General features: G+C 42.3%; 1 protein-coding gene across 3 annotated transcripts in view; it reads left to right on the top strand.

Annotated features, from left to right (window-relative positions):
* The window catches only part of ift172 (intraflagellar transport 172), a 271,291-nt gene that overhangs the window by 168,956 nt on the left and 76,283 nt on the right, over positions 1-26,052 (top strand). For all 3 annotated transcript variants that reach the window (XM_072557593.1, XM_072557602.1, XM_072557583.1), the window contains 5 exons: positions 438-531; positions 8,191-8,255; positions 8,341-8,521; positions 18,015-18,124; positions 19,004-19,133. In XM_072557593.1, the coding sequence (XP_072413694.1) occupies positions 438-531; positions 8,191-8,255; positions 8,341-8,521; positions 18,015-18,124; positions 19,004-19,133 (580 nt within the window). The remainder of the gene's footprint in view (positions 1-437; positions 532-8,190; positions 8,256-8,340; positions 8,522-18,014; positions 18,125-19,003; positions 19,134-26,052) is intronic.

Here is a 26,052-nt window from a genome sequence, read left to right as displayed (position 1 = left end):
TGGTGATCTAAATCCAAAGGTATTCTGCACACATATACCATTGATACTCAGATATTTTCAAGGATCAGTGTGGCTAGCTGAATTCCCTTTCCGAGAGACAGTGAAGTAGAATTCAAAATTCTCTTAAAAGCCCTCTATAACTGTTAAATATGATTCGGAGTGAGGTTTCAGCTCACCTACTTTGCTGAAAGGAATGCAAAATGACTGGGAGCGAAGAGTTGTTGATCTTTATGCAAGTTATTTTTACATCTTCCCATCTGGCTTCAAAATATAATAACCTCCGTTTGAACCTCTGTTCCTTGCAGACACAACATTGTTACTGTTATACAGAATAATTTTATTTTTTGCGAAGCGTCTGTTGTTAAATGTTCAGGATTTATGTACATATCTGCGACTAGCCAGTAATAATTGCTTATAATGTTAAAATTCTGTTTCAGCTCTTTTGACTTTGCTTTTGAACTGTCACGATTGTCTATGAAAAATAAAATCCCAGATATACATCTGAAACACGCCATGTATTTAGAAGATGAGGTAAGTTGTTACTTTTCTTTGTCGATATTTGATTAGCACAGAAAAATAATATTTTGATCATGTTTGTAGTATTATCAATATTAAGATCATGGCATAAAGAACATGATCTAATGCTATAAATCAGATTTCTGAATTGAAAATGCTATTACTTACTTCGACTAAAAGAAAGGGATGGCAAGATGGCACTGTGGTTAGCACTGCTGCCTCACAGCACCAGAGACCCGGGTTCAATTCCCGCCTCGGGCAACTGTCTGTGTGAAGTTTGCACATTCTCCCCATGTCTGCGTGGGTTTCCTCCGGGTGCTCCGGTTGCCTTCCACAGTCCAAAGATGTGCAGGTTAGGTGAATTGGCCATGCTAAATTGCCCGTAGTGTTAGTTGAAGGGGTAAATGTAGGGGAATGGGTCTGGGTGGGTTGCTCTTCAGAGGGTTGGTGTGGACTTGTTGGGCCGAAGGGCCTGTTTCCAGACTGTATGTAATCTAATCTAATCTAATCACAATATCCAAGAGATAAATAGCCCAAAACCTATTTAATATTGGGCAAGTTTTACAGAACATCATCTTTAAAGAATTAACAGGACATGTACCCACCAAATAGCCATTTTTCTTGCTGGTATTTTACATTGGAGCCAGCTTTAATTTCCTAAAATTGTGACTTCCACCTTAATTTGGAAAGAAAGCCCCATCTTGAAGAAACGCTGGCCATATATGCAAGGGGAGGCAATGGCCTTGTGGTGTTATCACTAGATTTTATTAATACACAAATTCAGCTACTGCTCTGGGGACCTGGGACCCACCAAGGTAGATACTGGGATGATTTTGGATTAGAGTCTTAGGGTCAGAGAGATATACAGCATGGCAACAGACCCTTCTTGTTGTGGTTCTGTTCGCCGAGCTGGGAACTTGTGTTGCAGACGTTTTGTCCCCTGTCTAGGTGACATCCTCAGTGCTTGGGAGCCTCCTGTGAAGCGCTTCTGTGATGTTTCCTCCGGCATTTATAGTGGTTTGAATCTGCCGCTTCCGGTTGTCAGTTCCAGCTGTCCGTTGCAGTGGTCGGTATATTGGGTCCAGGTCAATGTGCTTATTGATTGAATCTGTGGATGAGTGCCATGCCTCTAGGAATTCCCTGGCTGTTCTCTGTTTGGCTTGTCCTATAATAGTAGTGTTGTCCCAGTCGAATTCATGTTGCTTGTCATCTGCGTGTGTGGCTACTAAGGATAGCTGGTCGTGTCGTTTTGTGGCTAGTTGGTGTTCATGGATGTGGATCGTTAGCTGTCTTCTTGTTTGTCCTATGTAGTGTTTTGTGCAGTCCTTGCATGGGATTTTGTATACTACATTTGGTTTTGCACATTCTGGGTATCGGGTCCTTCGTTCTGGTGAGTTGTTGTCTGAACGTGGCTGTTGGTTTGTGTGCTGTTATAAGTCCTAGTGGTCGCAGTAGTCTGGCTGTCAGTTCGGAAATGCTCTTGATGTATGTTAGTGTGGCTAGTCCTTTGGGTTGCGGCATGTCCTCGTTCCGTTGTCTTTCCCTTGGGCATCTGTTGATGAAATTGCACAGGTATCCATTTTTGGCGAATACATTGTATAGGTGTTCTTATTCCTCTTTTTGCAGTTCTGGTGTACTGCAGTGTGTTGTGGCCCTTTTGAATAGTGTCTTGATGCAACTTCTTTTGTGTGTTGGGGTGGTTGCTTTTGTAGTTCAGGACTTGGTCTGTGTGTGTGGCTTTCCTGTAAACCTTTGTGGTGAATTCTCCGTTAGGTATTCTCTGTACCATCATGTCTAGGAATGGAAGTTGGTTGTCCTTTTCTTCCTCTCTAGTGATTCGGATTCTTGTGAGTGTGGCGTTGATGATCCGGTGTATGTTCTCTGTTTCTGTGTTTTTAATGATTACAAAGGTGTCATCCACACATCTGACCCAGAGTTTGGGTTGAAATTGCGGTAAGACTGTTTGTTCTAATCTTTGCATTACCGCTTCTACTATGAGTCCAGAGATGGGTGAGCCCATGGGTGTGCCGTTGATTTGTTCATATATTTGGTTGTTGAATGTGAAGTGTGTTGTGAGGCACAGGTCCGGTAGTTTGAGTATGCCGTCTTTGTTGATAGGTTCAATGTCCTGACGTCTGTTCTGTACGTCCAGCAGGTTGGCTATTGTTTCTCTGGCTAGGGTTTTGTCGATAGAGGTGAACAGTGCCATTACATCGAATGAGGCCATGGTTTCTTCCTTGTCTATGTGTATATTTCTGATTATGTCCAAGTAGTGTTGTCCCAGTCGAATCCGAACTGACAGCCAGACTACTGCGTCTACTAGGATTCATAAGAGCACACAAACCAACAGCCACTCTCAGACAACAACTCACCAGAACAAAGGACCTGATACCCAGCATGAGCAAAACCAATGTAGTGTACAAAATCCCATGCAAGGACTGCACAAAACACTACATAGGACAAACAGGAAGACAGCTAATGATCCACATCCATGAACAGCAACTAGCCACAAAACGACATGACCAGCTATCCTTAGTAGCCACACACGCAGATGACAAGCAACATGAATTCGACTTGGACAACACTACTATTATAGGACAAACCAAACAGAGAATAGCCAGGGAATTCCTAGAGGCATGGCATTCATCCACAGATTCAATCAATAAGCACATTGACCTGGACCCAATATACCGACCACTGCAATGGACAGCTGGAACTGACAATCGGAAGCAGCAGGTACAAATCACTATAAATGCCGGAGAAAACATCACAGAAGCGCTTCACAGGAGGCTCCCAAGCACTGAGGATGTCACCTAGACAGGGGACGAAACGTCTGCAACACAAATTCCCAGCTCGGTGAACAGAACCACAACAACAAGCACCCAAGCTACAAAGTCAGAGAGTGGTAGTAGATGGTAAATATTCAGCATGGAGTCCAGTTACAAGTGGAGTTCCGCAGGGATCAGTTCTGGGTCCTCTGCTGTTTGTAATTTTTATTAATGACTTAGATGAGGGAGTCGAAGGGTGGGTCAGTAAATTTGCAGATGATACAAAGATAGGTGGAGTTGTGGACAGTGAGGAGGGCTGTTGTCGGCTGCAGAGGGACTTAGATATGATGCAGAGCTGGGCTGAGGAGTGGCAGATGGAGTTCAACCCTGCCAAGTGTGAAGTTGTCCATTTTGGAAGAACAAATAAGAATGCGGAATACAGGGTTAATGGTAGGGTTCTTGGTCAGGTGGAGGAACAGAGGGATCTTGGGGTCTATGTACATAGATCTTTGAAGGTTGCCACTCAGGTGGATAGAGTTTGTAAGAAGGCCTATGGAGTATTATCGTTCATTAGCAGAGGGATTGAATTCAAGAGTCGTGAGGTGATGTTGCAGCTGTACAGGACTTTGGTTAGGCCACATTTGGAGTACTGTGTGCAGTTCTGGTCGCCTCACTTTAGGAAAGATGTGGAAGCTTTGGAGAGGGTGCAGAGAAGATTTACCAGGATGTTGCCTGGAATGGAGAGTAGGTCGTACGAGGATAGGTTGAGAGTTCTCGGCCTTTTCTCGTTGGAACGGCGAAGGATGAGGGGTGACTTGATAGAGGTTTATAAGATGATCAGAGGAATAGATAGAGTAGACAGTCAGAAACTTTTTCCCCGGGTACAACAGAGTGTTACAAGGGGACATAAATTTAAGGTGAAGGGTGGAAGGTATAGGGGAGATGTCAGGGGTGGGTTCTTTATCCAGAGAGTGGTGGGGGCATGGAATGCGCTGCCCGAGGGAGTGGTAGAGTCAGATTCATTGGCGACCTTTAAGCGGCATTTGGATAGGTACATGGATGGGTGCTTAATCTAGGATAGAAGTTCGGCACAACATCGTGGGCCGAAGGGCCTGTTCTGTGCTGTATTGTTCCATGTTCTATGTTCTAAATCTTCTCTCAAACTTTGAACAGACCCCTCTGTCCATGCTGACCAGATAGCCTGCTGTAAGGTCAACCCTCAACCTTCAATGCTCCAGAGAAAGTAGATCCATTCTATTCAGGCTCTCCTTATAGCTCAAACCTTCCAACCCTGGCAAAATCCTTGTGAATCTTTTCGTAACTCAGTTTTGAAAATATATTTTCCTATATGGACTTCAAACATACAATTTATTGCTTCTAATTAACAGCTAATTAACTATGAGTCCTTTTACTGAAATTGCAAACACCCTAAGTACTCTTAAACCTTAATAATAATTACATTAGTATCAATTTCACTCAATTAAAACTGGAAAACTATTCAGTTTCAAGCTTCTTACAAATTAATGCACTATGTCTTGTTCTGCCAAAAACCTGCGCTATTGTTTAGAAAAATCTAAGTGGCATTTATTTATATACCATGTGAAAAGTTGCCCGGAAATTTAATATGGCCGAATTTCAGATTACTGAATTCAGCTAAATGAAATGCAGAAACGTAAGAAATTTCTCTTGAGAAATCTGTTGCAGAAGTTGACGCAAAATTATTGAAATCATGATCAAAGATAGCGCTCATTCTGTTGAGTTTGATTAAAGACAAAAATATAATTGCTTAAATAAAGAACAGTAATTAACGATTTTTGAGAAGATTTGTAGCTCAGGTTGATGATATGTATGATACAGACAAAGAAAGACACCACTTTGACTGAGACAACGCACACATCCTAGGACGAGCAAAACAAGGACATGCACGCGAATTTCTAGAGGCTTGGCATTCTAACCGGAACTCCATCAATAAACACATCGATTTAAACCCATCTACCTTCCCTTGAAAAAAAGAACCGGAAATCGCTTCACCCACCTTAAAAAAAACTAAGACCTATAGATAGAGAGGTGGGACATACCACTAGCGCTTCAGTGGAGATTCTCACTGATGATGTTACCTTGTCATGGTGACAAAAAATCTGAAAACAAACTTTCCAGCTCAGTGAGATAACTAACATCCAAAGAACAGTAATCATTTAAGCAGTGCCAAAGTTATATGACCATTAATTTGCATGGAATACAGAACACTTGTAATTGCTCCCCATTGAATTAAACTATTTCCAATGTGGAGTTTCAAATACTGGAAATGATTTTTTAAAAATTTCAAATCCAAAGGTGCATTAACTCATTCATCGTGAAAGTCTAAAACATCACATTTTCAAGTTATACATTTACTTAATTGTTCATAAGAATCGATGTTGATGTTGCCAGAAAATATGCCAGCATAGCGATTAAATCATATAATAAATAAGTAAATCATGACTTGTATTTAACAGCACATCATACAAAACACTTTAAATTCAGTCTGATAACATATTTTATCATGATCATTTTATTGAATGCAAATAATTTCCTAAAAAATCTAAAAATTAAGATTAGGATGACATCTCCATTTGGCAAATTTAATATCATAGCTCATTATTTGACCATACAGCTGAATTTGAAAAACACTTACTGTTATATTCACATTGGATCAAGATTAATTCTTCAGCGAATTAACATGAATCTGAAATACTAATCAAAAACTGAAACACGTTACCCCTAATATGAGTAAATAATGAAATCACACTATGTAATTAATAGAGGAAGAAACACCAATTTTACCAGGATACTAACCTTTCTGTCAATATCTTTGCACAAGTAATGATTAAAAGTGAGGTATGGTTTATAGGGGATCTAAATGAGTAGGATTGACCCCTACTAATGTAAGAATAGACTGACCAAGCCTTTTTCTTTCCTATGAAGTGCCAGTCAGCTTGATCTTTGCAACATCAAAGAATTCCTTAATTTCTTTTTCATATAACCTGGATATATAGTCAAGATAGTTCTTATTCAATCCTTCATTCAATTAAGAATCTGGAATTAAAGGTCTAATGTCGATTATTGGAAATTCACTCCACTGTTCACTCATGTCCTTCACTAAAGGGGAAGAAATCTGTCATCATTACCTGGTCAGGCCTACATGACTCCAGAGCCACAATAATGTGGTTGACTCTTAACTACCCTCTAGGCAATTTTTTTATTCATTCATGGGATGAGGGTGTCGCTTGCTAGGTTAACATTTCTTGCCCATCTGTAATTGCCTAGAAGTAAGAGTCAATCACATTGCTGTGCATTTGGAGTTACCTGTCAGCCAGACCAGGGGAAAAGATGGCAGTTTTCTTCCCGAAAGAACATTAGTGAACCAGATGGGTTTTTCTGACAATTGACATTGGATTCATGGTTATTATTAGACTCTTAATTCCAACTATTTATTGAATTCAAATTCTACTATCTGCCATGGCAGGATTTGAACCCAGGTCCCCAAAACTTTACTTGGGTTTCTGGATTAACAGTCGAACAATATTACCACTAGACTATTGCCTCCCACCAATTAGGGCGGCACGGTGGCACAGTGGTTAGCACTGCTGCCTCACAGCGCCAGAGACCTGGGTTCAATTCCCGCCTCAGGCAACTGACTGTGTGGAGTTTGTACATTCTCCCCGTGTCTGCGTGGGTTTCCTCCGGGTGCTCCGGTTTCCTCCCACACTCCAAAGATGTGCAGGTCAGGTGAATTGGCCATGCTAAATTGCCCGTAGTGTTAGGTAAGGGGTAGATGTAGGGGTATGGGTGGGTTGCGCTTCGGCGGGGCGGTGTGGACTTGTTGGGCCGAAGGGCCTGTTTCCACACTGTAAGTAATCTAATCTAATTAGGGATGGGAAATTAATGCTGGCCTAGACAGAGACACCACATCCCGTGAGTGAATTTAAAAAAAAAGCCCTGGAAAGAGGTGCTTATGAAAGCTGGTCTTTCCAGATAGGTCTTTGATATCATAGGCCTTGGTTGACAGACCCCTATGAGCAGTTGGTAGAGGACCAGGTTAACAAGGATCCTGGAGACTCAGGGAGTTGCCTCTGGTGAGGACAGGGAACACCCCTAAAAAAGGATTCCGCTCCTGATCGAAACTAAAGCTGCTAGCCGTCACCAGCCTAGATAAAATAGTGATGAAGGCAGAAATCAACATTTAAGTGGCAATTAATTGGCTATATTAGGGGCTTCAGTTGATCCAATGTTTGGAGACTTACCTGACACCTTCCCCACCCCCTGTAAAATGAGAGCCACGATCAAGAAGGGTGGAATGTCAAGCATTGCATTTTATGAACCTTGCTCCTGCCTTTTGGTATATGAGCAGGGAGGCTGTAAAATCCAGACGATTATGCCCTTGACTGACTTTTCTTATTTTTTAAAGATTTATGTTGATCTATATCTACAAGGAATTGGGCATGGATCATATAGTATGATGTGTGATTAATGCACTTAAAACTAGCTGTTAGTGAAAAGAAAATGACATCCCTTTCCCTTTGTTTTTATTTCTGAGCTAACTTCAAAACTAAGTACCAGAATAATGGTGCTTATCATTAGTGCTTTTCTTGGAACTTTTGATAATGTAGCATCATGAAATAATATTTTAGAGCATATGAAACAGGTTTTATTTGGAAGGAAGCAAGGAGGTATTTTTCCTTATCTATTTATAGAGCATCACTTATTAATCAACTATTTCAGAAATGATTGCAACTCTGCCACAAGTAAGTAATAATATTTATGTTGAGGAAATTGAATATTGAGAAATGGTGTAAAATTCCTGAAGGCAAAAGTTTTACTTGTGATAACTTTCAGAACTAAATTCCGAATGTTTCACCAATTGTAGGGTAAATTTCAAGAGGCAGAAATTGAATTTGTTAAAGCAGGAAAATCAAAGGAGGCTGTCCTCATGTGAGTCTTTTTTTTTTTGGATAACTAATTGTATGAACTCATTCTTTTACTCTTTTGCTGTTTAACATGTAGTTACTTTTGAAAGGTATGTGCATAACCAGGATTGGGATGCAGCCCAAAGGGTTGCGGAAGCTCATGACTCTGACAGTGTGGCTGATGTCTTGGTCGGTCAGGCACGCTTTGCCTTTGATCAAAAAGAATATCAAAAGGCTGAGGCTTTCCTTCTAAGAGCTCAAAGACCAGAATTGGCAGTCAAATATTACAAGGTGAGAACAATTTTTTTAATCATTATTTTGTCAATGAAAAGTATACTGAAATTTAGCTGCAAGTGCTAATAGCTTATGATAAAGATAGCTTTGCAATTCCCATTGTGAAAGGATGATTTGTTTCTAAAGTAACCTGAATCTGGGAGATAGACTAAATCTGCAGATGCTGGAGATTCAGAGCCAATTAAATATAGTGCTGGAAGTGGCACATTAGGTCAGGAAGCACCTGAGGAGCAAGAGAATCGATGTTTCAAGCATAACCCTTCATCAGGATTCATGAAGGGTTATGTGCAAAATATTGACTCTCTTGCTGCTTGATCTGTTGTGCCACACTTTATCAACAATAAACTGAATCTCAACAGAAAAGCAGTGCATCTTTGCAGTGTGTGAAATCCTCTTGTTTTTACAAGCTAGAAAGACAAGGACAACAGGTACATTGAAGAACCACCATCTTCAAATTCCCCTCCAAGCTGCGTCCAGACTGACTTTGAAGCTGCATTGCAACTCTATCATCAAAATCCTGGCACTTCCTATCTAACAGCACCAGTGGGTGTACTCACATAATGTGAACTACAGTGATTTAAGAAGGCAGATCACCACTACTACCTGCTTGTGGGGTGGGCAATAAAAATTAATCAAGCCAGCCATCCCACATCCTGTGAGTGATTTTTAAAAAAATGATGGATTGGTGGCAATGCTGACCCAACTTAATCAGTAAACCTAGCATTTGTATGATGTAACAAAAAATAAATACTTGGGACACAATCTTATGTTTTTTGGAGGTCAGTCATCATTGGGAGTTTTAAGACCATAAGACATAGAAGTGGAAGTAAGACCATTTGGCCCATTGAGTCCACTTCACATTGATTGTCTACCACATCTCTCATATCAAATTTCAGCCCCGTTTTTTGTTTCTGAACAGCTTGATACTAATTGGATATAGAGTCATACAACACAGAAGCAGATCCTTTAGTCCAACTCATCTGTGCTGACTCGACATTCCAATCTGACCCAGTCCCACTTGCCATATCCACCTAAACCCTTCCTGTTCATATACTCATCCAATGCCTTTTAAATTGTACTTGCCTCCACCACTTCCTCGAGCAGTTCATTCGTACACGCACCATCCTTCATGTGAAAAAGTTACCTCTCAGGTCCTCCTTAAATCTTTCCCCTCTCACCTTAAAACTATGTCCACTAGTTTTGGAGTCCCCCACGCTACTGTAAAGACCTTGGCTATGACTCTCCATGCCCCTCATGATTTTATAAACCTGAATAAGGTTACAGTTTAGTCTCCAACTTCCTGAGAGAAAAGGCCCAGCCTATTCCGCCTCTCCCTATAATTCAAACCCTCCAGTCTTGGCAACATCCTTGTAAATCTTTTCTGCACCCACTCAAGTTTAAAACCATCCTTCCTGTAGAAAGTTAAAAATCACACAACACCAGGTTATAGTCCAATAGGTTTAATTGGAAGCACACTAGCTTTCGGAGTGCTGCTCCTTCATCAGATGATTGTGAAGGGCACAAATCTAAGGTACAGAATTTATAGTAAAATTTACAGTGTGATGTAACTGAAATTATACATTGAAAAATATCTTGATTGTCTGTTGAGTCTTTCATCTGTTCGAATACAAGATAGTTTCACTTCTTTCATGTGTAAGTCACAAAACCTTTTTTTAAAAGTTGCATTCTCAGCTTAGCTGTAACAATGGGTGTTAGCTAGACAATATAGTGAAAATGTTAGCCCTCTGTGTTCTCTGACTATGCTATGATGTTTAGATTGATTCTAATCTAAAAATTGAGATAACACTGTTTCACATGAACTCATGCAGTTTTTGAGCAAAGTGCAATGTAACTCTGCAAGTACAAATTCACCCCACAAAATATATGTGTGCATGTGGGTCTTTGTCTGTCTGTGTGTGTCTGTCAGGGTTGGGGGTTATGAGTGTGAGAGGGGGTGTATATGTGTGTGTGTGTGTGTGTGTGTGGTAAGTGTAGAGTGGTCTAAGTCTGTGAGAGGATGCCTGTGTGAGTGTGGGAGTGTGTGTGTCTGTAAGGGTGTGTGAGAGTGTTTGTGTATACATGTGTCCGTGTGTGTGTGTGTGTGTGTGTGTGTATAGTGCAATAGTGATCACCTGTAATGTGACATGAACCCAAGGTCCCAGTTGATGCCCTCCCTATGGGTACTGAACTTAGCCACCAGCCTCTGCTCGGCCACTTTTTGCTGCTGCCTGTCCCGAATTCCACCTTGAAGGATGGTCACCCGAAGGTCCGAGGCCGAATGTCCTGGATCACTGAAGTGTTCCCCAACTGGGAGGGAACACTCCTGTCTGTTGATTGTTGTGTGGTCCCCATTCATCAGTGGTTGTAGCTTTTGCTCGGTTTCCCCAATGTACCATGCCTCCGGGCATCCTTGCCTGCAACGTATAAGATAGACAACGTTGACTGAGTCACATGAGTACCTGCCACGTACAAGATGGAAGGTGTCCCCATGTGTAATGGTGGTATCCATGTCCACATTCTGACAAGTCTTGCAGCGCCTACCGTGACAGGGTTGTATGGAGTTGTCCTGAGAGCCGGGCAGCTTGCTACGAACAATGATTTGTTTGAGGTTTGGCGGTTGTTTAAAGGCAAGCAGTGGAGATGTGGGGAAGGTCTTGGCGAGGTGCTCATCCTCATTGATAACGTGTTGCAGGTCACAAAGAACATAGTTTTTCAGCTCCTGGGAAGTACTGTCGGTTGCAGACCGCGTCTGTCTCCTGAGGAGGTCATTACGGTTCCTTGCTGTGTCTCGTCAGAACTGGTGGTCGATGAGTTGAGCATCGTGTCACGTTCTTATGAGGGCATCCCTGAGTACTTCCAGGTGCCCGTCACGTTCTTCCTCGTCTGAGCAGATTCGGTGTACATGTAGGGCTTGTCCATAGGGGATGGCTGTTTTAGTATGTTTTGGGTGGAAGCTGAAGAAGTGTAACATTGTGAGGTTGTCTGTGGGTTTGCAGTAGATTGTGGTGCCGAGGTGTCCATCCTTGATGAAGATGCATGTGTCCAAGAATGAGACAGATAGTCGAGAGTAGTCCATGGTGAGTTTGATGGTGGGATGAAACTTGTTGATGTCACTGTGTAGTTTTACCAGTGACTCCTCGCCATGGGTCCAGAGGAAGAAAATGTTGTCAGTGTACCTGGTGTACAATGTTGGTTGGAGATCCTGCATAGAGAAGAAGTCTTGTTCGAACCTGTGAATAAAGATGTTGGCATATTGGGGTGCAAATTTGGTCCCCATGGCTGTTCCATGTGTCTGGATGAAGAACTGGTTGTCAAAGGTGAAGACATTGTGATCAAGGATAAAACGGGTGAGTTGTAGGATGGTGTTTGGAGATTGGCAGTTGTTGGTGCTGAGTACTGAGGCTGTTGCAGCAATGACATCATTGTGGGGGATGCTGGTGTAGAGTGCTGAAACATCCATTGTGACGAGGAATATTCCAGGTTCGACTGGTCCGGGGGTGCTGAGTTTCTGTAAGAAATCCACAGTGTTGCGACAGAAGCTGGGGATCCCCTGTACAATAGGTTTCAAGATGTCTTCAACATAGCCAGAGAGATGCCAACATCTTTATGAGACTATCTGTCTCATTCTTGGACACATGCATCTCCATCAAGGATGGACACTTCAGCACCACACTCTACTGGAAACCCACAGACAACTTCACAATGTTACACTTCTCCAGCTTCCACCCAAAACATATTAAAACAACCATCCCCTCTAGACAAGCCCTACGTGTACACTGGATCTGCTCAGATGAGGAGGAATGTGACGGGCACCTGGAAGTACTCAGGGATGCCCTCACAAGAACGGGATACAATGCTCAACTCATCAACCGTCAGTTCCGACGTGCCACAGCAGGGAACCGAAATGACCTCCTCAGGAGACAGACATGTGCTGCAACCGACAGGGTACCCTTCGTTGTTCAGCATTTCCCAGGAGCTAAAAAACTATGCCATGTTCTTTGTGACCTGCAACACGTTATCAATGAGGATGAGCACCTCGCCAAGACCTACCCCACACCTCCACTACTTGCCTTTAAACAACCGCTAAACCTCAAACAAATCATTGTTCGTAGCAAGCTGCCTGGCTCTCAGGACAACTCCATACAACCCTGTCACGGTAGGCGCTGCAAGACTTGTCAGAATGTGGACATGGATACCACTATTACACATGGGGACACCTTCCACCTTGTACGTGGCAGGTACTCATGTGACTCAGTCAACGTTATCTACCTTATATGTTGCAGGCAAGGATGCCCGGAGGCATGGTACATTGGGGAAACCGAGCAAAAGCTACGACAACGGGTGAATGGGGACCGCACAACAATCAACAGACAGGAGTGTTCCCTCCCAGTTGGGGAACACTTCAGTGGTCCAGGGCATTCGGCCTCGGATCTTCGGGTGACCATCCTCCAAGGCAGAACTCGGGACAGGCAGCAGCGAAAAGTGGCCGAGCAGAGGCTGATAGCTAAGTTCGGTACCCATAGGGAGGGCCTCAACCAGGACCTTGGGTTCATGTCACATTACAGGTGATCACCATTGCACTATACACACACACAGAACCCCCTACAGACACACACTCACACATGCACCCCCCTCACAGACTTAAGACACTACACTTACTATACACACACACACTCCCTCTCACACTCATAACCCCCAACCCAGACAGACACACACACACAGGCAGACAAAGGCCCACATGCACACATATATTTTGTGGGGTGAATTTGTACTTGCAGAGTTACATTGTACTTTGCTTAAAAATTGCATGAATTCATGTGAAACTGTTATCTCACTTTTTAGATTAGAATCAATCTAAACATCATAGCATATATCGAGAAAACAGGGGGCTAACACCTTCAACATATTGTCTAGCTGTCGCCCATTGTTACAGCTAAGCTGAGAATGTAACGTTTTAAAAAAAGGTTTAGTGATTTACACATGAAAGAAGTGAAACTATCATGGTATTCGAACAGATGAAAGACTCAACAGACAATAGAGGTATTTTTCAAAGTATAATTTCAGTTACATCAAACTGTAAATTATTGCTATAAATTCTGTGCCTTAGGTTTGTGCCCTCCGCAATCACCTGATGAAGGAGCGGCACTCCGAAAGCTAGTGTGCTTCCAATTAAACCTGTTGGACTATAACCTGGTGTTGTATGATTTTTAACTTTGTACACCCCAGCCCAATACCAGCAACTCCAAATCATCCTTCCTGTAGAACAGTGACCAGAGTTGTACGCAGTATTCTAAAAGTGGCCTCACCAATGTCCTGTACAGCCGTAACATGACATCCCAACTCCTGTACTCAGTGAAGGCAAGCATGCTAAATCCTTTCTTCTTCGTCCTGTCGACCACTTTCAAGGAACTGTGTAACTCCACCTTTGTTTGGCAACATTCCTCAGGGCCCTACCATTAACTCTAAGCCCATCCCTGGCTTGCCCTACCAAAATGCAGCATCACACATCTGCCATTTCTCAGCCCATTGGCCTATCTGATCAAGGCCCCATTGTGCTCTGACTTAACCTTCTTCGCTATCCACTACACCATCTATTTTGGTATCATTTGCAAGCTTGTTAACCATGCTTCCTGTATTCACATCCAAATATAAATGATGAAAAGCAGTGGACCCAGCACTGATCCTTGTAACACGCCACTGATCACAGACCTCCAGTCAGAAAAGCAACCTTCTACTACCACTTTGTCTCCTACCTTCAAGCCAATTTTGTATCCAATTGGTTATCTTCCCCCTAAATCCCGTGTGAACTAACCTTACTAACCAGTCTATCATGTGGAACCTTGTCAAGTGGTTTGCTTAAGTCCATATAGACAACGTCTATCACTCTGCCTTCATCAATCTTCTTTGTCACCTCTTCAAAACTCAATCAAGTTAGTGAGACATGATTTTCCATGCACAAAGCCATGTTGACTATTCCTAATCAGTCCTTGCCTTTGCAAATGCATGTAAATCCTGTCCCTCAGAATCCTCTCAACAATTTACCCACCAGCAACGTAAAACTCACCGGTCTATAGTTCCCTGGCTTTTCCTTACAGCCTTTCTTAAATAAAGGCACCACATTAGCCGACCTGCAATCTGCCAACACCTCACCCATGGCTATCAAACATCTCAGCAAGAGACCCAGCAATCTCAGAATTTGCCAGCATTTCTTTTTGCGTTGGTGCCATTTTTAAAAGCCTGTTACGGACCCAGTCAAACACTGTCAGTCCACAGCAGTCCTGCTCTTCATTTGCCCAGACGTGGCAAATAGGAGAAAATCAGTGTCTCACTTTGCAGACAATATCCTGTAGGCCCTGTTGGAAGGGGTGGTGCTGATGCAGGACTTTCTCCCTCAGGACCAGCAGTGGTGGCCACAATCCCAGGTAATGCCAGCCTGGTTCAAAATTGCCACCCAGGTCAGTGCAGTCTCAGCTATCTGAAAGAATGTCCATCAAATGTATGAAGATGATCTATGTCTTTCACCATTCTGCCAGCATAAATGCCACTAGGTGCTCTCTGATGCCTCATATTCACTTCAACTCTGCTACTGTCCTCATCTCCCACAACACTCTCACAAAAAACACCAAAGAACCATGGATGCTGAAAATCAGAAACAAAAACAAATTGCTGGACAATCTCAGCAGGTCTGGCAGCACCTATTTATCTCTCCACCCCGGAGGCTCCCTGCCTTCATTCCTGAATTTTGCCCGAAACGTTGATTTTCCTGTTTCTCGGATGCTGCCTGACCTGCTGCACTTTTCCAGCACGACTGTAATCTAGACTTTGATTTCCAGCATCTGCAGTCCTCACTTTTGCCTCTATGAAGAGAAAGCAGAGTGAATGTTTTGGGTAACCCCCACACCTCTCCGAAGAAGGATCACTTATCCTTTAACAACCCTGATGAAGGAACTGAGGATATTCTTGCTATGTTTGCAGATGACACAAAAATTGGTGGAAGAAGGTATTGCCTGCAACCTCTTCCCTCATTCACTGGCCACCCTGATTGGTATCTAAAGTTTAAAGAATCCTTGAGCATGTGGGTTCTTAGAGGCTGGCACGTGTCAGTTGCTACGGTTTGTGGATGTAGGGGGTGTGTGACTAGTGCCCATAGAGCATGCGCTGAGGTTTTGATGCCAGTGTCCAAATTGGAGGTTGTTCAAAGCAAATGGCAAGCTGAATCCAGAGGCACTAACTCTGGTTTCCTTGTCAAGTTTTCCTGACATCTTTGGTAAGGTGATATTTTGAATTTTAATGAGGCATGTTTTGGCATTAACAAGGCATTTAGTTTAACAATTAATAATGACCGTCAATTGGCATCTCACCACTGGCCAGTGAGAATCACACCACACCACTGGCAAAAAGTAGAAAACATGAAACAAGAGGATCATCAAAATGGGTCTCACCACATAAGTCAACCAATTTGTCACACCTCTCATTCCTATAAGATTCCAACCTTGAAGTAAGCTTTGCATGGTCAGGAAGGAGAGATCACATCCAAAGTGAGACCTGCCCAGAATGAGTGTATAGTTCAGGGAATTTGGAGGTAGTATGGAAAGTCAGTGCAGAGGGGATGCCAATAACAGTTGGCATCTCACCACTGGCCAGTGAGAATCGCACCATACCACTGATGAAAAGAAGAAAACATGAAGCAAGAAAATCAACAAGATGGGCCTCGCCACATAAGTCAACCAATTTATCACACCTCTCACTCCTATAAGATTCCAACCTTGAAGTAAGATTTGCATGGTCAGGAAGGAATGATCACATCCAAAGTGAGACACATCTAGAGTTTGGGCTGCCTCCCAGCCCCTGAAGAAGGATCACTTATCCCTTAACAATCTGTATGAAGGAGCTGAGGATATTGTTGCGAAGTTTGCAGATGACACGAGGATAGGTGGAGGGACAGATGGTGTTGAGGAAGAGGGAAGGCTGCAGAAGAACTTGGACTAGCTAGGGGAGTGGGTAAGGAATCAGCAGATGGATTATTATTTGGGAAGGTGAAGTTATGCATGTTGGTAGGAAGAATGGAGGTGTAGATTATTTTCTAAATGGGGAAAGACTTTGGAAATCTGAAGCACAAAGAAAATTAGGAAATCTATTAAAGTCAACACGCAGGTTCAGTTGTCTATTAGGGAGGCAAATGCAACCTTAGCATTCATTTCAAGAATGCTAGAAATGGAGCAGAAATTTACTGCTCAGGCTGTATAAGGCTCTGGTTATACTGGATTTTGAATATGGTAAAAACAATGAGTGCAGATGCTGGAAACCAGATTCTGGACTAGTGGTGCTGGAAGAGCACAGCAGTTCAGGCAGCATCCAAGGAGCTTTGAAATCGACGTTTCGGGCATGAAACGTCGATTTCAAAGCTCCTTGGATGCTGCCTGAACTGCTGTGCTCTTCCAGCACCACTAATCCAGAATCTGGATTTTGAATATCATGAGCCATTTTGGGCCCCGTATCTAAGGAAAAATGTGCTGGCTTTGAAGGGGGTCCAGAGGAGATTTTCAAGAATGCTTTAGTGGATGAAGGGTTTGTCATATGAGGAGTGATTGAGGCCACTGGGTCTATACTCGATGGAGTTTAGCAGGTTGAGGGGGAGGGATCTGAGTCGAAACTTACAGGATTCTGAGATGCCTAGATAAAGTGGACATGGAGAAGGTTTGTCCACTAGGAAGACCTGAGGACTCAGCCTCAGAGTGAAGTACCATCACTTTAGAACTGAGTTGAGGAGGATTGTCTTCAGCCAGAGGATTTTGAATTTGTGGAACTCATTGCTGCAGAGGGTTGTGGAAGCCAAATCATTGAGTGTATTGAAGACAGAGTTAGATTGGTTCTTGATTGATAAGGAGATTTTCAAATGTAGTCACTATTGTAATGCAAGTAATTAGACAGCCAGGTTGAACATAGTAAGTCCCCACAAACAGAAAAGAGATCATTGTGAGGTAATGGTTTGTGAGAACTTGATTGAGAAATAAATATTAGTCCTGTCCTCCTTCAGAATACTGCATGGGAGTTTTTACATTTACCTGAGAGTACACAGGTCGCAGTTTAACAGGGAAAAAAGTGAGGACCAAAGATTCTGGAGAGTCAGAGTCAAAAAGTGTGGCACTGGAAAAGCACAGCCTTCAGGCAGCATCGGAAATAAAGAGCTTATGCTCGAAACATCGACTCTTCTGCTCCTTAGATGCTGCCTGACCAGTTGTGCTTTTCAGGTCCACACGTTTTGATTCTCAGTTTAACGTCCCAGCTGAAAAATAAATTTTTGATATTACCTCGGTACTGGACTAGCACCCTAGCCTTTTTTTTCACTCAATAGGACTTGAACTGGCAACCTTCTGTTTCTGAGAGAAGCATGATAGTAGTTGCACCATAGCAGATACAAAAAATTACTAAAACTGAAAAATGAACTCTTCGTGTGATAAAACCATTTTACTTAATTTCTTGGTTTCAGGAAGCCGCAATGTGGAGTGATGCAATTAGAATTTGTAAAGAATATATCCCTAACAAGCTGGAACAACTTCAGGAAGAATATGAACAAGAAGCAATTAAGAAAGGAACAAAGTAAGCAAGTTAGCTGGAATAAAGTGGAAATGGTCAAAAATTAATGGTGTCATTTCCTTACCACCATCTACTGTTACAAGGATGAATAGTGAATTGTTTGAAAGCCTTTGTTTACGCTACTCTGAACTAAGAAATAACTGAGAATAATCAAGGGAGACCCTTGATACTTTCCTTTGGTATTTCCTCATTTTACTTTCCATGTGATTTTTCCTTGAAGGCATTTTTTTCATGTTTGAATAGCAAAATAGTTGAAAATATGAAACAAAGCTCTTTGGATTTCCACCAGCTGCAGAAATCTTTGACTGTTCAGTAATTATATCCAAGGTGAAGCCAACACATGCCAAGCTGAAGAATATTGCTAACCTCTTGACGAAGTCTTGTCAGTGATCCTCTACATCTTTGCGAATTTGACTAATTTGGTTTAATCTGGAAATCATTCAGCAGGTGGTCTGCTGACTTGCCTGCAGTATATCCAACATAAGTATAGAAGTAACTACTTGCGGAATTGGTTGTTAGCATTTGAAAAATAAATTCGAAGATGAAATCCCTGCTCCAAATTGTACCTTTATGGATTTTGCATGCTTCTTAGCAAACATACTTCATGAAATATTGTCACCAATTACCCAGTCGTTGCTTTTCATTGTAAGTACAAATGTAGTTGTATCATTTCATTGCTGGCAATCAATATTTATGATAAGCAGAAATTAGGTTACCATAATGTTTATATAAACAACTTTCTGCACTCATTCAGAAATTCAGTATAAAATTATCATGCATAAACTCTGCAGAGCACTAAACTATCCATTTAGATGTTACTGTATTTTCCATTTTCTGATTTAACTCTTTTTTTTTTGTTTGGTTTATATTTGTGTCTCACAGGGGAGTAGAAGGAATAGTTGAACAAGCTAGAGAATGGGAGCAGTCAGGAGAATATGTAAGAGCAGTGGAATGCTACCTTAAAGTCAAAGAGACAAATAACCTAGCTCTGATGGAGAAGTGCTGGATGAAGGTGAGATGTGTATTTCAAAGTTACATTTTCATCATGTGAAGCAACTGACAATTGAAGTGGACCCAATAGTTGTTGACGATCAAAATTTTCTTGAGGCTATTGCATGCTAAATACAAAAACTCTATTTACCTCTAAACATCTGCTTTGGAGAATTCTTCACAGTCGTGAATTAATTGAATTTCCTGCAATTTATGCATGATAAAAAAATTAGTATTGTTTTTAAGAGTTCTAAATTTTAAATTACACCCAGGAAGTGCAGAATGCTTATCTATAATTGGATAACTATATTCTTTTTTAACAGATAATGGGGGAGGATTCAGTTATAAGGGAAATTAGAAAACCCAAATTAAAGGCAGAGGTAAGAGTATGGAACTCAGGAGAGGTTATTAAAATCTCCAGATAGGACAGATGTAAGGAATAAGGTAAATGAGCTTGTCCCACAGATTGAAATTGGCCAGTTATGACATGGTGGGCATCACTAAGATGTGGCTGCAAGGGGATCAGGATTGGGAGCTGAATATTCAGTGACATACAACCTATCGGAAAGATTGGCAGGTAGGCAGAGCGGGTGGGGTTGCCTTGTTAGTAAGAAATGAAATTAAGTCAATAGTGAGAAACAAAGTTGGGTCAGATTCTGTAGAATCTGTGTAAAATTGAGGAACAGCAAAGCTAAAAAAAAAACCAAAGTTAAAGTGTGTACAGGCCTCCAAACTGTAGTAAGGAACTGGGGCGCAAGATATACCAGAAGATAGAAAAGATGTGTAGGAAAGGCAACGTTAAAAATGATCATGGGGGATTTCAATATGAAGGTGGACTCGGAAAATCAGGTTGGCAGTGGATTGCAAGAAAAGAAATTTGTGGAATGTCAACGAGATAGTTTTTTTTTGGAGTAGGTGGTGATGGACCCACTAGGGAGCAGGCAATGTTGGATTTAGTGTTGTGCAGTGAGGCAGACTTGATAAGGGTACTTCAGGTGAAGGAACCCTTAGGAGGCAGTGATCATAATATGATTGAATTTACTCTGCAATTTGAGAGGAAGATGATAGAATCAGAGTTAACAGTATTACAGCTGGATAAACGCAACTACAGATGCATGAGGGAGTAGCTGAGCAGAATTGGCTAGAAGGAAAGACAGTGGAACAGCAACAGCAGGAGTTTCTGGGAGTAGTTCAAGAGACACAGGAGAGATTCATCATGAGGAAAAAGAAGCATGATACAGGAGGATGAGGCAACGTGGCTAACTAGGGAAGTCAGGATAGCATAAAAGCAAAAGAGAAAGCATATAATGTGGCAAAGGGCAGTGGGAAACCAGAGGATTTGGAAGCTTACAAAGACCAACAGAGGGCAACAAAAAAAATAAATAAGGAGGGAGAAGATTAAATATGAGGTTAAGCTGGTCAGTAATATAAAGGAAGACTGTAAGAGTTTCTCGATATATAAAGGGCAAAAGAGAGGCAGATGTGGACATTGGGCCACTGGAAAAAGACACTGGACAGACAGCAGTGGGGAACATGGAAATGGCTAAGGAACTGAATAATTACTTGGCTTCAGTCTTCACAGTGGAAGACGCGAGTAATATTCCAAAAATTTAAGAGAGCAAGGCGGCAGAGCTGAGAATGGAGGCCATCACCGAGGAGAAGTGCAAGAATAACCGAATGGCCTAAGATGGACAACAGCCCAGAGTTCTAAGGGAGATAGCTGAGAAGATAGTGGAGGTGTTCGTGGTAATCTTTCAGGAATCACTAGAATCAGGGAGGGTCCCAGAGGACTGTAAAATTGCTAATGTGACACCCTTATTTAAAAAGGGAGTAAGGCAAATAACAGAAAATTACAGACTGTTTAGCCTAACCTTGGTCATGGGTATGATCCTGGAATCCATTCTGAGGGATGAGATTTCTGAATACTTGGAAGTGTCTGGTAAAATAGGGCAAAGTCAGCAAGGCTTCATCAAGGGGAAGTCATACCTGACAAATCTGCTAGACTTCTTTGAGGAAGTAACGAGCAGGTTAGACCAAGGAGAGCCAATGGATGTTATCTACCTGAACTTCAAGAAGGCCTTTGACAAGGTGCCGCACAGGAGGCGACTGAGTAGAGTCATAGAGATATACAGTACAGAAACAGACCCTTTGGTTCAACTCGTCCATGCTGACCAGATATCCCAACCCAATCTAGTCCCACCTGCCAGTACCCAGCCCATATCCCTCCAAACCCTTCCGATTCATATACCCACCCAGATGCCTTTTAAACGTTGCAATTATACTAGCTTCCACCACTTCCTCTGGCAGCTGATTCCATACACGTACCACCCTCTGTGTGAAAATGTTCCCCCTTTAGGTCTCTTTTATATCCTTTCCCTCTCATCCGAAACCTATGCCCTCTAGTTCTGGACTCCCCCGCCCCAGGGAGAAGACTTTGTCTATTTATCCTATCCATGCCCCTCATGATTTTATAAACCTCTATAAGGTCTCCCCTCACCATCCGACACTCCAGAGAAAACAGCTCCAGCCTACTCAGCCTCTCCTCATAACTTAAATCCTCCAATCCTGGCAACATCCTTGTAAATCTTCTCTGAACCCTTTCAAGTTTCACAACTTCTTTCCGACAGGAAGGAGACCAGAACTGCATGCAATATTTCAAAAATGGCTGAACCAATGTCCTGTACAGCTGCAACATGGCCTCCCAACTCCTGTACTCAACGGTGATGTCATTTCCTTTGGTGATGTCTTTTTCTTAGGGTGTGGTAAATGGGGTCCAAATTAATGTGTTTGTTGATAAACTTCCGGTTGGAATGCCATGCTTCTAGGAGTTCTCGTCCATGTCTCTGTTTGGCTTGTCTGAGGATGGATGTGTTGTCCCAGTGGTGTCCTTCCTTATCTGTATGTAAGGATACTAGTGAGAGAGGGTCATGTTGTTTCGTGGCTAGCTGATGTTCATGTATCCTGGTGACTAGTTTTCTGCTTGTTTGTTCAATGTAGTGTTTGTTATAGTCCTTGCACGGTGTTTTGTAAATAACATTAGTTTTGCTTGTTGTCTGTATAGGGTCTTTCAAGTTCACGAGCTGCTGTTTTGGTGTGTTGGTGGGTTTGTGGTCTACCATTTGCATTTACAAAAACACTCATGAGAAATCCTAGAAGCATGGCATACCAATCAGAACTCTATCAACAAACACACTGACTTGAACCTGATTTAACTGTGAAAAAGAACAGGAAATGACATCACTACAGGAAATTGTATCTCCAACCCAAACATATCAATAGAAAGCAGGAAACATCAACAGTACTTTGTTCAGAGGCTCACTGAAGATGTTATCTAGTATGATGATGCAACGTCTGAAAATGAACCTTTCAGCTCAGCGAGCAAACCTACATCCAGAACCTCAATCTGAGCTACAAATCTTCTCAAAACTCGCTAATACTTCTACTGCCTTTATACTCTTCTAAGGATTCATGATCATTTACCGTGATCATAGACCATCTACATGCGACATAGACTTCCTTCTTTTTCTTAACCAAGCCCTTAATTTCTTTAGTCATCCAGCATTCCTTATGCCTACCAGTCTTTCCTTTCACCCTGGACTCTTGTTATCTCATTTCTGAAGGCTTCCCATTTTTTAACTGTCCCTGCGAACATCTACCCCCAATCAACTTTTGAAAGTCCTTGCTTAATACCATCAAAATTAGTCGTCCTCTAATTTAGAACCTCAACTTTTAGATCTAGTCTATCCTGTTCCATCACTATTTTAAAACTAATAGAATTATGGTCGCTGGCCTCAAAGTACTCCCCCACTGACACCTCAGTCATGTGCCCTGCCTTATTTCCCAGCAGTAGGTCAAGTTTTGCACCTTCTCTAGTAGATTCATCCACATATTGAATCAGAAAATTTTCTTGTACACACTTAACAAATTCATCTCCATCTGAACCCTTAACATAATGGCAGTCCCAGTCAATGTTTGGGAAGTTAAAATCCCCTCCCATAACCACCCTATTATTCTTACAGATAACTGAAATCTCCTTAAAAATTTGTTTCTCAATTTCCCTCTGACTATTAAGGGGTCTATAATATAATCCCAATAAGGTGATTATCCCTTCCTTATTTCTCAGTTCAACCCAAATAACTTCCCTGGATATATTTCTGGGAATATCCTCCCTCAGTACAGCTGTAATGCTATCATTTATTAAAAATGCCACTTCCCCTCCTCCCTTTCTGTAACATTTGTATCCTGGAACATAAAGCTGCAAATCCTGTCCATCCCTGAGCCATGTTTCTGTAATTGCTATGATATCCCAGTCCCATATTCCTAACCATGTCCTGAGTTCATCTGCCTTCCCTGTTAGTCCTCTTGCATTGAAATAAATGCAGTTTAATTTATCATTCATACATTGTTCTCTGCTTTGTCCCTGTCTGCCTGACTATTTGACTCAATTCTTTTATCAACTGTACCAGTCTCAGATTGATCTCCTTCCTCACTATAACTCTGGGTCCCACCACCCCCCACCCCCCCAACCTTAATAGTTTAAATCCGCCGGAGCAGCTTTAGCAAATCTCCCTGCCTGTCCCCTTCCAATTGAGGTGCAATCTGTCCTTCTTGTACTGGTCACTCCAACCCAGAAGAGATTCCAACGATCCAAAAATGTGAATCCTTCTCTCATACACCAGCTCCTCAACCATTCCTTACTCTGCTCTATCCTCCTATTCCTACCCTCACTAGCTCACAGCATCGGGGGTAATCCAGATATTACTACTCTCAAGGATCTCCTTTTTAAATTCCTGCCTAACTCTTTATATTCTCTCTTCAGAATCTCATCCTTTTCCCCTATGTCATTGGTTCCAATGTGTACAATGACGTCCTGCTGGTCCCTCTTCCGCTTGAACATTCTGCACCCTCTCTGAGACATCCTTGATCCTGGCACCAGGGAGGCAACACACCGTTCTGACTTTTCACTGTTGGCCATAGAAACATATGTCTGAGCCTCGGACGAGAGAGTCCCCGAACACAATTGATCTCTTGGAACCCGATGTACCACTCATTGCATCAAAGCCAGTCTCGGCACCAGAAACGTGATTGTCCATGCTTCATTCCCCTGAGAATCCATCACGCCCTACATTTTCCAAAACAGCATACTTATTTGAAATGGGGATAGCCATAGAAAACTTCTGCAACTACTTGCCTACCTTTCTTACCTTTCCTGGAGTTAACCCATCTGTGTGATTGTATCTGTAACTTTTCCCCCGTCATCCATCACATCCCCTTGCTCTTGTAAATTCCTCATTGCCTCTAACTGTCTGTCCAACCAATCCATTCGATCTGATAGGATTCACAACCAATGGCATTTATTACAGATATAATCCTCAGTAACACTGAAACTCTCCCTGAACTCCCATATCCGACAAGAAGAGCATATCACTCTCCTAGTGGCCATTTTTGCTTCTTTCAGTGTACAGACCCAGAAATTAGGACCGTCTTATTCCTCTATAAAACACTGCTCCAGGCTAACATAATACTTATGGCTTATATTTTTTAAGTTGAATCAAGAGACATATCTCAAATAAAGCATATAATGAAGAAAGAACCCACTCTACTCACTACTGCAGACTTACTGTAAGGCCACGCTTAAATTATTCACTTATCATTTTCTGCGCTGTGACCTCTCCCAAACAAGTTCCTCCAAGATTAGTTGTGAATTTCACTGTTTGTTAATTTTCCCAGACGCACTCCTATATCCAGCAGTACATGAACTCAAACAGCAAAGGCAGTACCTGTGCAGGTTCACTGGTGTGTCAGTTAGCTGTGTGGGTTACTTTCTCCATCTGTCTCTCTCTTCCCCCTGAGCTGACCTCACTCACCATGTGCTGCCTTTGTCTGTTCCTCTCCCTTTTGAAAGTGCTGTTGTTTTGACTTTTTTTTTCTCCGAAGTTCCAAAACACTGCAACAGCATATAAAACAGTAATTGCTGCTCCTGGAATTTGAGAAAATCACCTCCAACACCTAAAATACCTCAAAAAAGGAGCAGCCTGTTACAGCCAAAAAGTTTTTCCATCCTCCATCTTGGAATACCCAGAATCTATCAGTAAATAAAGGCCCATGGTGTTAGGGACAAGCTGCTGGAATGGATAGCAGTTTGGCTGTCTGGCAGAAAACAGAGATTGCGGATAAAAGGGTCCTTCTCAGGATGGTAGTCGGTGACAAGTGGTGTTCCACAAGGCTCAGTATTGGGACCACAGCTTTTCACTTTATTCATTAACAATCTAGATGAAGGAGCTTGAGGGTATTCTAGCTACATTTGCAGATAAGACAAAGATAGGTAGAGGAGCAGATAGGGGGCTGCAGAAGGATTTAGGCAGGTTAGGTAAGTGTATATCAGAGTGGTGCTGAGAAAGTACAGCAAGTCAGGCAGCATCCAAGGAGCAGGAAAATCGACGTTTCGGGCAAAAGCCCTTCATCAGGAATAAAGGCAGGAAGTGTCCAGGGTGGAGAGATAAGTGTGTGGGGGGAGGGGTGTTGGGGAGAAGGAAGCAAAGAGTACAAGAGGTGAATGGAGGTGGGGATGGAGGTGATAGGTCAGAGGGGAGGGTGGAGCGTATAGCTGGGAAGGGAGATTGGCAGGTAGGACAGGTCATGAGGATGGTGCTGAGCTGGAAGGTTGGAACTGGGTTAAGGTGGGGGAGGGGAAATGAGGAAACTGGTTAGGAGAGTGGGCAAAGAAGCGGTAGATGGAGTACACTTGGGAAAGTGTGAGGTCATGCATTTTGGTAGAAAGAATAGAGCCATGGGCTATTTTCTAAATGGGGAGAAAAATCAGAGACTTGAGAGTTCTTGTCCAGGGTGTTCTCAAGGTAAAATTGCAGGTTGACTCAGTAGTTAGGAAGGCAAATGCAATAATGGCATTTATTTTGAGAGGACTTAAATATAAAAGCAGG

Source organism: Chiloscyllium punctatum, chromosome 3 (assembly GCF_047496795.1).
Source record: "Chiloscyllium punctatum isolate Juve2018m chromosome 3, sChiPun1.3, whole genome shotgun sequence".
NCBI lineage: Eukaryota > Metazoa > Chordata > Chondrichthyes > Orectolobiformes > Hemiscylliidae > Chiloscyllium > Chiloscyllium punctatum.
Note: the sequence above shows the minus strand (reverse complement) of the source record. Positions and strands in the feature narration are given on the sequence as shown.